Raw genomic sequence first — 15,017 nt, 5'->3', positions numbered from 1 at the left:
GGACGAAGAACTTTAGGATAATCTACTTCCACTATTGACACTGGTCAATAACATTTATTTCTCTTCTTTATGATTTTCTTAATAACATTTTCTTTTCTCCAGCTTACTTTAGGAATACAGTGTATAATACTTAAAACATACAAAATATGTGTCACTTAACTGATTATGTTATCAGTAAGGCTTCTCAACAACAGGCTATTAGTAGTTAAGTTTTGGGGGCATCAAAAGTTGCATGGGCATTTTCGACTGCATGGGTGTGGGGAGGAGTTGGTGCCCCGACCCCTGCATTGTTTCAGGGTTGACTGTACTGCTTTGGTGGTCATGGTTTCCTATGGACTGCTTGTGGTCCATGCAGATAGGCCTCTTTGCCTTTAACACAAATAATAAAAGGAATCACAGAGACCAACTTCATCCTTGGCTATGTTCACTAATTTGACTAACTGGAAGTCATTATTTGACTCATTTTGCCTTGTCAACTCGGTCACATTTGAATGGGAATCAGGATTTTGAATTATTATTTCTTAATCATTTCTCGATTATGTTAGAGACACACCTCAACCCACTCCTACACACTCTCGCAATTTTTTCTTTTCCTAATCAGCTATAATTTTGATTTTGGTGTGTTGGTGAAGAAATCTGTTGTCCCACAGTATTGCTGTTATCTCTCAGAATGACTTTATTGGTGGTCCTAGAAATCTTAGGAATGCTTCAGCAGAGAACTTGACGTGCACTCCCACTGTTCCTCTCAGTTACAAGCTCCAAGCCAGGGCCTGGGCTACTGTGCCCAGAGTGGATTCTGGCTTTCTGAAAGATGGGGATTTCCTAGGCAATAGCTCACTGTACCAGAGCCTCAGGTTGGTGAGAGGGCGTTCTCAGAGCTTCAGGAAAGAACATTTGTGGCCATGGCAGCCATTAACCCCCACTCTGCTCGATCACTTCCACCATAAAATTTATTTGGGATTTCTCATCTGACTAGGCTTGCTCTTTAGAGACTGATGGATCACCAGATAGAATACGGTCACGCATAATAACAGTTTTATTGATGATGTGTTTTCTTTTATTTACATTTGCTTTTACTGTATTTGGTATTGAATTTCAACACTCTCTACCCTGGTCGCACAGCTGCTCTAGAAAAGCTGTAAACAACACGGCGCTGTGCTTTCCTGCACAAACCGCCTGTCAAAGTCAAAGCTGCTCATTCTCCTCCCAGTAATTACCTTCTCAGTTTAGACTTAATGCAAGTGAAATTTTTACTTTATCATAATATAATAAATAAAAGACATTAGTTAATTAGTAGTGCTGGTATATTTCTAAAATACTAAACAGACAAACAATAAACTGTGAACTTAATCACATGAGTTCTTATACAGTTTCAAGACAGGAAAATTAGAGCTCTCAGCTACAGTCATTTTAATAATCACATGGATCTGCATTATTTATTAGTTATTACATGCTCAAGTGATTCAAGGTTGTACAATGCCTAAAATCATTCCAAAGCAAGCATACCTTTTGTCTGTTTAATTCTGAGTGGATTACATAATGCATATATTTGTATTTAGTTAAATTGCTAACTTTATTTCACATATTCCAAGAAAGAGACATCAGCCATTCCCTTGATTTCCAACCAGACTTTCTTGATATGATCCCCTAAAAAGGAGTAATCTGCTAGCTTTTTTTTTTTCAATGTGAAAGCTATGCAAGCCCTCAGGCAGATTTTCAAGCACTTTTGGTTCCCTAGCAAATCTCTGGTACCTTAAGAATTCTCTTGGAAGACCCAGGAATTCTGGAAAGAGTAGTAGCTTGTAGAGGCACAAAAGACAGCAAGAATGTCATTTCTATCAACAGCTTTCAAATTTGGATGGCTTTCCCTTTTCTTTTGCTGTCTGGTTACTCACCTTTCATTTTTAGATGCTTCCCTTTCACTTCTTCCGGCCCCTAGTTCAATTCTTAAATGCTTTCTGGATTTTGTGAAAAGCATGCAGCTTGAGGAAGTTTGGTTTGACTTTTACTTTTTTGCGGGGAGAGGTGGGGTGGTTCAGAATTGACTAGAACCAGCTGAGAACCAAGAAGCAACCCTTTTAAGATAGAGGACCTGTCTGTTTGTTTAGTCTTGGAGCTTGTGTGACTTGGAGGGCAATTCCGTTATATTGTATGAGGAAATAAAGTTCTTAAATATAATAGTTTTTTGTTTGCATCAACCAAAGAAATGCAGAAATAAGGACTGGTTACTTAAATTTGCTGCTAAATGAAAAGCAGGTTTGGCTTTATTCATGTTACTGTAAAAACTAAATAATAAAGTATTCACACCAAGCGTGAATTTTTTTTTTTGCCAGCAAAAGTTAAAACATCAAAGAAATCTCTTTCAAATACTAACAAATTTACTTACAAACACCTATATTTATTATTTCATAAATAGGCGCAACAGGTTCCATAAAAAAAGATTAAATACAGACACAGTATGAAGAAACAATAAGACAGAGCCATATGTAAAGGTTATAATTTAGCTGTTTCCAATCTGTTTCTGCATCTAATAAAATACCAGGTAAGCATTTGGCAGTTTTATACATAAAAGGACTTAAATGACATTTACTAACCATTACACAAAAAGTGATACAAAAAAGCAATTTTTCTGCAGTACAAAATAAATGTGTTTGCGCTTCCCTTAATACTAGTTTCTTTTTGTCTGATCAATGAGACAAAGCCAATTTGTTTTTAAATTAAAATCACTTGGGAATACTTTTTATTTTCAAATATTTTGAAAATATAGAACTATTAGTCAGTTGTTTTAAAAATGAAGTAAAAATATGAATGTTTGCCAATTTAACCCCTATTGTGAAATCAATAAACTGGAATGAGCCAGTTTCAATTACAATTTAGCTACAAAAACATTCACATTTTATACTCTAGGAGAGTGTAACATAGATGCTATTTACAAACTTGCTATGACTGCTACATCAAGCCATTTAAAAAGTCTTTAGTAGTTTCATATAAACACCCATTATGAAAACCAATGGAAAATCCAGGACTTTTATCCGAGACATCTACAGTTGCTAAGGCAGTTACTAGAGCGCAGCACTTCACAGCAAAAAACCAACATAAAATCTGAATGGTCCAAATTTCCTTCAGGGAAGAGGAAAAACAATGTCCATAAAGGATTAAAAAAATAATAAAGAAGCATGACTATTTCTTCCAGAGTGGGTGACCCACAAGCTCAAATGGTCCTAAGTGCTTAGCAACTTGTATTTTCTAATAAAATGGAGAACTGCCTTGACTGTACAAAGCAATCCATGGTGAAAACACTTCCCTGAATTCCTCAGTGGAAAGAAGAGGTGTTCAGACTCTCAAGTAAGGTACAGTGCTTTGTCCCTCTGCATGCCCCTGTATGAAGAGAAAAAAGACAATTCCTTGTTACAAGTCGTTCTGAGCTACAGGTGACAATGGGGGGATGGATGGCTTTGAATTATTTGCTCCAGCTTGAGTTGTTCACTGGGAAAGTGCAATTAGTTAACCTACATCTGAAGTGAGAAGTGAGCTAAAGGCATTTATTCTTGGAAGAGCTAGAAGACTGCTCGACAATTTCTGGTGTCTTCTGCCTTCACGAATGTGAAACTATCCCGGATCATGTTTTTGGAAGCAACAAAACGATCAACTAGGAATGATATCATGCTATGAGTGCTGTCCACCACCAGGTGGCGATGACCACCCGCTTACCCACTACTGCAGTAGTCGTTATTCCAGTCCACCGGCTGTGGGGGAGGATTTCTGCACCCCGAACGCACATACTCCATTGCTTGGGTGACAACTTGTGCAGCTGTAGATGTAGGATTGATAATAGTCTGATAGTCGGGTTGAAGAGTAAATCCCTGAAAGGGAAAGCAAGTCCGTAAATAAGGATCAAAATGCATTTTAAGAAGAAAAGCACCTAAATATTTATTCATTCTTTGCAGACACACTAGGCCTCTTGCTTCTGTCTCTGCAAGGGCAAGCCTGTCGGAAGAGCCCAGAAAATTTAAAACAAAGGTAGAAAAGAAATGTCCACAAGTCCATTCTTTTTACCTATCCTTCATTTAATCATGTGTCAGAAAACCTTTAATTAAATACCCTTGAGCAGATAAATTGAATTGAGAAACAATTTCAAATATAGAGGAGCCAACTAAATCAAAACAAAGGGAGAAGAGGGCCTAAACCCCTCAAAGTTTATGTTTTCTATCAAACGTAAGGATACATTAATAGTTAATCCCCAGAATATGCAACAGAATCTTTTTTGAAGGATTCAGGCAGCAGGTGGCTGAGTGTTTTATTAGACTACACCTATTCACATATTGTTCTCAAACCCCTTTTTCTTCATTCAGTCACAAAGGGACCATCTGCTTCTTCTTTTATTTGTATTTCTCCCTCAGCTAAAAAATTTCGACCAAAGCTTTTTAACAGTTGTTGGACTAATATAGAGAAAAGAGATTCAAAACAACTTGCCATTGGAAAACACAGGGAGGGAAAAGTGTACGACAGAGCAAATATTTTTTAATTGAAAAGTCTATTAACTGGCAAACAATAATCAGACTTCAGGAAGATTCTGCTAATACACTGGCATGGTGAAGTGTTGACTTTTAATCCTAGCGAAGCTATTAAAAATTCAAGGACAGAATCTCTGAAGTATACAGCTATATCTGGTAAACAAAAAGCATTCTACACTAAGATTTATTTTTAGATTCTCTGGTGAATTCAAGAGCCACATAAGCAAGCTTTGCTGGAAATGACCAAAAAGGCAACTTAATTAATCTTATGGTTGTCTCTGAAGCAGACTCCATCCATGGTTTTAACCACTAAGAAATCAAGAGATTAAAAAACAAACCATTCTCTATTTACTTGGAGAAAGCTTTTGAAGACATAATATTGGTGAATTTTCACTTTTAAAGAACTCAGCAGGATGATGGGAGGATTGATTTTTAACTAGGGATACCTCCTTAGACTTTTATTCATGTTTGGGTGTCCCTCGTGTAAAGACTCGAAGGCACCTATTACCAAAGATTCTAATTTCTCATTATTCAGTTTTAGGTGTTAGGTTTATTTCCCATTCAAATGATAAAGACTTCCAGCCAACATCACCACTGATTCCCACACAAACTGTGGACAAAGACAAAACTCTGAATGATTGGAGACAAATCACTGAAGAATGGAGAATTCAACAAGACTGGTTACTTGATCTCACACAGACTAAAAGAAATTCACAGCTTGCTTAAGGAAAATAAGTTTGTCTATGTAGATGTGACCTGTTCCTCAAGCTGTAAATATCTTCCAAAATATTTCCCTAGTGTCTATTTCGATGCTGGGCGAAGCGCAGGAGAAAACTCTCGAGAGGAGTCTTGTCTTGGCTTCCTTTATTCAGCCTCATCACAAGGCTGCTGTAAGCATCTTGAGATCAGAGAGTGTTTCAAATACTTACTGGGTATTCTCAGGGCCTTGGCCATAATAGAGGCTCAATAAATCATGCTTTTTGTAAGTAAAGGTTATTGCAGACTGTTTGATGCTACTGTTGGAAAGGTTCAGGGTATATAAATGTTTAAATGTCAGGGATTTCCTATCTTTTTGTTGTTGATAGAGACTGGGTTTTGCTCTGTCACCCAGAATGGAGAGCAGTGGCATGATCACAGCTCACTGCAGCCTCAAACTCCTAGGCTAACCCAACCCTTATGCCTTGGCCTCCCAGGTAGCTAGAACTACAGGTGTGTGCCACTATGCCTGGCTAATTTAAATTTTTATATATATATATGTATATGTGTGTGTGTGTGTGTATAGATACAATTTTTTTTTTTTTTTTTTTGTACAGATGGAGACTTGCAATGTTGCCCAGGCTGGTCTTGAACTCCGGGGCTCAAGTGATCCTCTTACCTTGGTCTCCCAAAGTGCTGGGATTATGGGCATGAGCCATTGCAGCCAGCTGCTATATTTTTAGTGTAAAGTTCTCCATATTGGATTTCTGTTTTGTTTTGTTTTTGAGACAGGCTCTTCCTTTGTCACCCAGGCTGGAGTGCAATGGCACCAGCTTGGCTCACTGCAGTCTCCACCTCCTGGGCTCAAGTGATCCGTCCACCTTAACCTCCCAAGTAGCTGGGACTACAGGTGCTGCCACTATGCAAAAAAAATTGCTAAATTTTTTTTGGTGTGCATGTATGTGTTGTAGAGACAGAGATTCGCCAGATTTCCCAGGTTCATTTCCAGTTTCTGGGTTAAAGCGATCCTCCCACCGTGGCCTCCCAAAATGCTGGGATTACAGGAGTGAGCCACCATGTTCGGTCTCCATATTGAATTTTTACACAGTTGACAAAATGTAACCTAAAAGGACAAAAGTCTCAAAAAAGAAGTAGTCGAGAATACATGGACTTAGTTGATGGTGTGGAAACATATGAAAAAGCAAAAACAAGCACACACACACAAAAAACAAGCACAAATAAACAAATCCATCAACCACGCAAGAACGCCCACCCCCTTTTGCTGCCTTTCCCCACACAAAGGCAACAGAAACCGCCATTTTTTCCCCATGAATGAAAATAGTTCCTCAGGTTGTGAGAAAACATTATTAGTTTAAGATTAAATGAGTGACTTCAGTTTACAAAACCAAAATTATGTGTTAGCTACAAAGTTCAAAGATTTAAACTTCAGCTAACTTCAATGTCTGTTTTAAGAAGATCACTAATATCAAGGACCAAGAAAAATACAAGCAAAGCCTGAAGTAATATTATTTCACATTATTTTACTTTCTTTCAATTTAGAAAATGACACATACTTCTGAACACTATAAAAAGAGATGCTGAGGTCAAATGTAGCACTCAGTAAATATTGATTATTGGTGTAAATATGAAACAACATGATGATATACATTTTCTGAAAAAACGTTTGCTTAGTAGTCTAATTAAACAAGACTGAATATTTTGCATTTTAATACTCAGGAGAAAAATCGCCAACTGTTTTGTAGCATGCCTGGAATTTTAAATTTCATTTTCTGGTGCCAGATTGAAATAAAAATAGGAAACATGATAAAGATTAATTTGATGTCAGAAGGGACATTTGCTCTTTAATTAGATTTCTGCAGCCCTCGCAGTTTTGTTGTGCCACCAGAGCAAGTCCGAAAAAGCCTGCAGCACAACCAAACAGTGATCCTCATATCCACACTTTACTGGGAACTAATTTCATTTCCTGCCTGTCTGGAGAGGTATTTTCAACAGGCATCAATGTTTTTGTCTTCACAACTGATTTATTCATCAATCTCAATGTGATTTTTTAAAAACCTTTAAATTACACCCAAATCCTAAAGCAGCTGTTTATTACACAAGGAAATTGAAAATCTGTCTGTGTGATATCATACAAAGATTTTTTCTTAAGTTTATAAAGGAAGTTGACAGATATTAATGATTTTTTTCTCTTGACCTCATTCGACAATCTCATGAGCAGAAAAAAAGGAAGAAAATTGGACAAAAAAAAAGCAGGTCCATGGTTTCAGTGTATAAAACATTATTCTAGAAAAAAAATGAAACTATTATTCCTGGTGGACTACACAATCATTTTTGTAGGATACATTCATTTTCAAAAGGATAATAAAATAGCTAAAGTAATACTGGAATATGAGACACTATTTTAAAAATACAGTTGCTGTTAACTTTCTTCTCTCTCTCTCTCTTTTTCTCTCTCTCTGTCTGGTGTTTGGATATGTCCACATGGCTCCCACATGGGGAAGCAAACATCTTCAAGATAAAGGTGTTTTGAATGATGAATCAGGTCGGATTTTATCCACAACTCAGGTCTGCATCTACAGGCTGAAGACTAACTGATGACTCGGATGTGGGCCCCAACAAACTGTGGCGGTGGCAATAAATGAAGTGACAGCGTGGAGGGGAGGTGGACTCCCTTTTTGATCCTGATTTTGGGATTATCAGTTCTCTGGGGATACCAGTTCCCATCACCTGCAGGATCCCACTCCAATTCCCTGCCCTTGACTCTGACCTTGCCCCTACCTCTCTATTTCCCTGCTTCCCACTGGCCTCCTTCCCATCTCCTAGACAGGCCATGCTCCTCCCCAGATTGGCTCTCCCAGCCTAGAGTCCCCTTTCCTGGCTGCTGCTGTCTGTGGGAACGTCCTCCACACCCTTCCCACTTTCCAGTATTTAAAGCATACTTCCTCTTCTCATCCTTCAGGTCACTGTGCCAGCCCTTGAGAAGGCCTTCCTTGTCCATCCCAGCTAAAGGCTCCATCCTTCCTCCATGCACCCTGAAAGTCTGGAATTTTGTCTTCCAGTTTTATTTGTTTTCAGAAGACCTTTGTTATTTGTTTATCATATCACCACTGCCATCCCTCCCCTGCCAACTCCATGGGGCAGGGGTCTCATGACTTGTTCTCACTCATCACTCAATTTCCAGAGCCTAGACAGTGTCTAGCACATGTTAGGGGTTCAATTAAAATTTTTTCAAATCAATTACATTTTTAAAAACTTCCAAGGAATTGAAATTGAAATTCTACTAGCTGATCTTTAATTCATTCTAACAGTGAAACACTTTTACTACTTATTTGTTTGTCCCTTTGTTCACTACTCAACAATTATTTTGACTACTTACCATGATCAAGGCATTGTTAAAAGAGTTCTTAGTTAATGTAGTCTTTGAAGCGATTTACTCTCCATTTTGGGTTTATGCCATTTGGGTAAATTGTAATCAGGTCTTCCCATCTCAGCAAGCATACTTTTTGGGATACACTAACAGAACTGACTTAAAGGATGATGAATAACTTGTCCAGTGTAATCTGTTCTATTTTTTTCTTATACAGTTAAGATTCTATATGGAAAGACAAATCTCTTGGATTTTTATATGTGGTCTTATGTAAATCTGAAATATTTGAAAACTATTCAGGATCACAGCCATATCATCCAAGGTGTTTGTGTTAGCATAAATAGAAAAAGTAATCATCTCTGAGTGATAAATCAGAGAAAGGATCTCCTCTGCACACAGCTCCAGCCCTCAGCATGGTGAGGAAACTGAATTTTTGTTTTTTTTCCTCCAGAAAGAAACAGCCCCCAACTATAGTGCTGTAAGCAAAACATGGGTCCTTAGCCGGGCAGCACCCTCAAACAGATGTCAATCATCCAACCAAAGGTGGTGTCCTCCAAACCATTAATTCTTCTTACAAACACTACTGGTTCGTTAAGATGCATGGATACCCAAGAATGTTCCTTTAATTGAAGTTGATGTCTGATGGGAAGAGTGGGAATTTGCCCCTAAGAATATAACTCGGTCATACGCCTCTTAAGACAAGGCAGGGTGGTGGGAAGTGGCTTTCTACATACTCTTCTTCCCCAGTGAATCAGCAACTGGTGTGCTGGATGCAGATAAGAAAGTTGTCATAGCTTTAGCAGTATCTTTGGCTTAGGGACCAAGAAAGACTTCAGTAAGAAGATGAATCCCTTTGTTCTCCATAACCATTTTGATTTGAGAAGTAACCAGAATTTAAAGATCCTTTGAATTCTTAGGAGATACAGGTTTTCTCATATGAAAGAGTTAAGAGTCCGCAAGAATCATTGTGAATGAGATGCAGCAAGTCCTTAGAATTCAGCCTCTGAGTTTTGAACAGACCTGGGTTTGAATTCCAGCTCTAACCTTATGAGCATATGACTTAACTCTGCCAAGCCTCAGTGTCTTCCTCTAAATGAAGATAATGCTAGTACCCGCACTGTAAGTTTTCTGAGAATTAAAGAAGAGGGGGTATATTAAAAGCATTGGGCTTGTTACTGTGAGCTCTCAAAAGTCCTGTCAATAATAATAATAGTAATAATAATAATGAATTGGGGACTACGTATATTTGATTTCTTTTTCTGCCTCTCCTTCCGCTCCATCTCCCCAGTCCAACTAAAGATTTGAATTCCACAGAGAGGTAGGACTTCAATTCTACAGGAAAGCTGTGTTTGCCTTACATCCTTATAGCTTGGAAAACAAGAGAGTTCTCCAATTGGAGTATATAAGTGATACCTGCATTTAATGTGATTTGTAGTTTTTACTTTTATTTATTTTTTAAAAAATTATATTCAGTCTCCATAGAGACTATAAAAGATTGCCAGTGTCAACTATACTGCGAGTTGTCATGGCAGGGTACTGGGAGAAGCTTTCAATTGGCAATAATCACATCTCAGATAAACCTCATTGGCTACGATACAGCCACTGCGCAAAGCTGCTTTTATTTTTTAAAATAAAATTTAAAAAATAGTTTTAGGATTTCAGGATGCCTTCTGTTCAGTTTAGTTTATATTGTTTGAGCCTAATTTTCAAATTTTAAAATAATACCAAAATCCAAAAGGAAGATTTGGTTTCAAAGAAAAGTTAAGCTAAAATTGCACACAAATGGTTTCAATAATCAGGGAGTGGGTAGGGAGGCTTCCAAACAGTCTGTGTTTTTCAATTTATGCAGAAGCCAGATATCCATTTTTAAATAAAACTCTGGTTAAAATGTTCAGTTCTTAGGACTTTCAGGGTTCCACCAGATTTGGTGTTGGATCTGATTTCATTTTTCAGCATTTATTGGACTCAAGAGGCATACCAGTCAAGACTTTCTCATCTCCAAACAATATTTTTTAAAAAGTTGTAGAATTCTCTATTCCAGAGAGATTCGGCAGCACTTGGTATCTTAAAATAACAAATGTACTTTATTCAAGAAACAGAAAACAAGAAGAATGATTAGAAACATGAAGCAAAATGGATATCATGGGAAAGAAACCAGTGATTATGAAAAGAAGCAACTGTCAATTGTGATGGCATAATGCCACACGAACTCACTACTTGTAAATTACATTTTGCAGAAAGCAGATATTTGTTGAATATCTTTAGTGCTCTCTTGACTTACACAGAAGGATAGAAAACACATATCCCCCATCCTGTCGTGGATAAACAGCCCTCCCACCCCCCGCCACCACACTTCACAATAGGGGTGCACACTCTAAGTCCAGAGCCATTGCACTTACTTGCTGCATGGTGGGTGAGTGTAAGGCGGACTGGACCTGCATAGGGAGCTGGTTCCCAAGGGGCTGCTGCATGGTGAGCGGCTGGTGCTGCTGCATGTTGAGATGCTGGTGAAGAGGCGGGCTGATCTGGAGGGGAGGAGGAGGGGACACAGCCATGTTCGCTATAGAGACAGTCACTGGCATTTGGTTATTCGGCTTGGGGGCTATGTTCCTGGGGAGACTAGGATGCATGGCGGTTAGGTGAGGATTCATTCCTGGTTGTTGGTGATAGTGGGAACTTAGGTACAGAGCCGAGTGGGCCTGGCTGGGCCCGTGGAACACCGACGGCTTGGAATTGATCAGCTGAGGAGGTTGAGATGTCTTCACGTCAACAGGTTCACTGTAGCTCTGTTGAGGAAACAAATGAGCAGAATTGGGAGGCTGATACATGAGTGTTGATTCTAGGTATGATGCTTTGTGAATTTATTAAAGCACTTTCCCTGGAATCCATACCCGTGACTATCCTGGAGTCTCATCTTAGAATCCCTCCACCACTATTTGTAATGTGATTTATACAAGACAGCTTCCATCCCTTTTTATGAAATTGAAAACAATCTGCAATGACATTTTGTTCCTTTGCCTAAATGTTTAACTTGGTGACTTTTCTCATCATCCAAATGAGGGTAACAAGATGGGTTTGTGGAGGGGGGGACGGGGAAGGCAGATGCCGCGAATGCCCAAATGGGAAACACACGTGAAGATTACTTTCAAAGCAATTCAGTTCTGGAGTTCTTCTATAGATTATAGGTTTGGTTTTTAATTTTTCCTTTTTTATATTCTCAAAGAGACTTGGCCTAGATATTTGCACAAAGAAAACAAAGCTGGCTGATGGAAATGGATATGGGAGAACAGAGTTCTAAAATACCTTTCTGAAGTCATATAAAACTACATTAATACACTCTTCAAAGTAACTGCAGAACTTATCCTGAGTTTTAAAATGAAGTTGGTGATGAATTGTCCTCCATAATGAAGTAGATAAAAATAATCTCTCTTAGAAATTTTAGACTCCATCATAAATTAATATAATTTTGCCCTAATTTTTCCACACCTTCATATGGTCATTTCCTAATAATATTTTAATTGATTTAAAAACTGAACAAGAATTAAGTCTGTAGCAATTCCTCATGGGTCTGAACCTACCTCCTACATTTCCTGAGAGGAAGAGACTGATAAAACAACCAAAGATAGAAGGTAGAACCAACTGGAAAGAAAAAAATGATAAAATGGACTGGAGAAAAAAAAAATCACTTTGTCAAAACAAGGTCTTGAGGACGCATATATGCTTTTACTCTGCAATCTCGATGTCATGCTTATTCAGCTTTCAAGTCAAAGTGAGTTTCTTCCTACTCTCCGCACTGCAGGGAGCACTGTGCCATGAGGGCTCTCGGGGTCCTTCTGCTCGGTGCACCACCAGGCAACCCACTGACAGGCCCTTAGAGAAACGGGTTCATCATGCATGACGGCATGAAACTCAAGCCGGGTAGCTTCATTATCACCAGGCAGCTTACAATACAGTTAGCAACACAACTCATTTGTCTTTAATAATGCAGTCAAGTTTCATGAAAACTACTGTAAGAATGATGCTGCGTATGTCTGCTGACTCCCAGGGGGACAGGCTGGGGTGGGTGGACGATTAGCCCCACATTCTGTCATTACAGAAAGGACACATCTGACACCTGTAAAAGTATGTCAAACCATGGAAACCTGGGGTCCTGTGAGACTCTGAATACTCCATGCACAGTATAAAGTAAGGTGTACCCAAATAATTCCAGCCCCTTTGGAGAGTCCTCTCATCCTGACATTTTTCCCTGTGTCACTGTTGATGCAGCTTTCTGAAATAGGAACAAACATTTAGACTCCCTGTCTTCGCTATTAACATGAAAAATGTCAAAAACTGTTCATGAAAAATCTTTAAGGGAGGTTTTAGATCAAAAAAGCTTTATTAAATGTAGCTCCTAAAAGGTACTTTCAATTTAAAAAAAAAGTTTTAAGTAGATTTTTTTTGGCTTCCATTTAAAAATTCTTATTGTTGATGTGCAAAATAGTTAACAATTCAAGGAAAAGGTCAAATGGGTTAATCGAAGCTGTGTAAACAGTGACTACTTCCACATCAGAATAACATGTACTGCAATTGATATGCCTAAAAAATTATTCCATATATGCCAGAAAGATTATGTCTTAAGTCTGTGTGTTTAAGTAATCTGGAAAAGTGTTTGGTGTGTTTGAATTCCCTCTTTTTAGCCTATTGCAGAAAGGCTAGTTTCATATTTAGTCACAGACTGTGTTGACTTCATACCAGAAAGAAATCATATTTATAAAAATGGATACATATTGGTACATCTTTAGTTTTTGCTTTATAGTTGTTGTTTTTAATTTAAAAATAATACAAGTCACTCACATTCTCCTATGATCAAAAGTAGAAAATATGTGTAATTGTAAAAATGTTTTCATTTTTAATTTCTGTATATAACTTATTACTAGATAATGAGGTAACTTTTGGCTAAAGAAATAAAAATATCAAATTCAAAATAAACAATGAATCTAATTCTCCTGAATTCTACTATTTAAATAATAGTATGTGGTCCATCATACAGACAGATGATAGATAAGCAGACAGAGATGGAATAGATATACAGATTTATAGAAGTCAACAGATAGCAACCTAATTTGAGATACTTTATTACCAACCTTGGAAAGCTCTCTTTTCTCATGGATAATTGAACACAAAACATTTTCTCTGTCTAGCCACTTATTTATCATTTATGTCCTCTATATCAAAGCTGCAAAGACCAGTCCCCTTCAACCTACTTTGAAAGAGTAGTCACTTTTAATCACTAGAAGAACTATTGGCAAACTCAAAGTAAATACAGTTCCAAAGATGATGATTCAGACAACACTTGAAACATAATTTTTAACATAGAGGGAGGGAGACTTTGGGGGAAGTTATATATATTTTCCCTTTATTTTCTAATCATTGAATGTGACAACAAATAATGTATCCAGCCATGTGCTGGCAAGTGCTCCAATGTGAGTTCTCTTCCTGTAGACTCTTTTCACAAAGATATCCTGATTCCTCCAAAAGGGGATCTTTTTTTGATGGTAGGGACTTGAATTTCTGTAGCCCACGCATCTACCATAGTGCAAAGTACGTAAAAACATAATTATGTTTTCTAAGGCGTGAATGACTACTCTTGAGCAATCCTCCAGGCAGCCACCATTGCCTTGCCCCCTTGACCAGACACACCGTTCCTCTTCCCATGGAGTGAGGAAGGATCTGAAGACTTGGAAAAGCCACAGAGTATTAGACTGACCTTCCTCATGCTCTTCTCTGCTCTCGGCAGGAGCCAAACCCTTCCTGAAGTGATGAGAAATTGCAGCTTTCCGCTCTGTCCTTTGGTTAGATACACTGCCCTTTATGCCTCACTGCTCTCGGGGGAACGGCGGCAGCAGGGCAGCTAGTTCAGTCTCACCCTTACTTTGGGAATTTGTATCTTTATATAATGGTCCACTCATTTAGATGAGGAAAAACCTGCTTCTGGCTTCGCTTTTCATTAATTATTAAGCAGACTAGTACAATAGACAATCTATTAGTTACAGAGCTATTTTATTGTTCTGGAAGATAGGTAGAATAAGTTCATTTTCAGTGGCAAACTGCCATAAATTCATAATGCGATTAAATGAAAATACATAGAAATCATAATGTATTCTTACTGTCATTTTTTTTCAATTTAACTGTGAAAGCAAGGCTACAATTTTGCTAATCAATTATATCGCATATGAAGACTTCTATACCTATCATTCAGAAATTAGAACTATTTTCCCATACATACTAAGTAATGTGCATTTGTTTCCACTTTTAAACACATTAACCACTTTTATTTAGCAATGAGTGTCGTATTGGTCACCTGACAAATGTGTTTCCCAGCATGTAGACAACTGAAAATCAACCTTTGGATCCCACACTTTCACAGGAGAAATGTG

At 38.0% G+C, this 15,017-nt stretch overlaps 1 protein-coding gene and 1 non-coding gene across 2 annotated transcripts in view; both read right to left on the bottom strand.

Moving 5' to 3' along the window:
• Positions 1 to 1,286: 1,286 nt before the first annotated feature.
• Positions 1,287 to 15,017, bottom strand: part of LOC105482241 (thymocyte selection associated high mobility group box) — a 312,721-nt gene continuing 298,990 nt past the window's right edge. The window contains exons 7-9 of the mRNA XM_011742265.3: positions 10,998 to 11,384; positions 3,712 to 3,863; positions 1,287 to 3,378 (exon numbers count right to left, since the gene is read on the bottom strand). Coding sequence (XP_011740567.1) covers positions 3,342 to 3,378; positions 3,712 to 3,863; positions 10,998 to 11,384 — 576 coding nt within the window. The 3' untranslated portion in view covers positions 1,287 to 3,341. The remainder of the gene's footprint in view (positions 3,379 to 3,711; positions 3,864 to 10,997; positions 11,385 to 15,017) is intronic.
• LOC112426751 (U4 spliceosomal RNA) lies at positions 10,072 to 10,212 on the bottom strand. The gene has a single exon (XR_003018152.1). It is a non-coding gene; the product is annotated as a U4 spliceosomal RNA (small nuclear RNA).

This window comes from Macaca nemestrina, chromosome 8 (genome assembly GCF_043159975.1).
Source record: "Macaca nemestrina isolate mMacNem1 chromosome 8, mMacNem.hap1, whole genome shotgun sequence".
NCBI lineage: Eukaryota > Metazoa > Chordata > Mammalia > Primates > Cercopithecidae > Macaca > Macaca nemestrina.
Note: the sequence above shows the minus strand (reverse complement) of the source record. Positions and strands in the feature narration are given on the sequence as shown.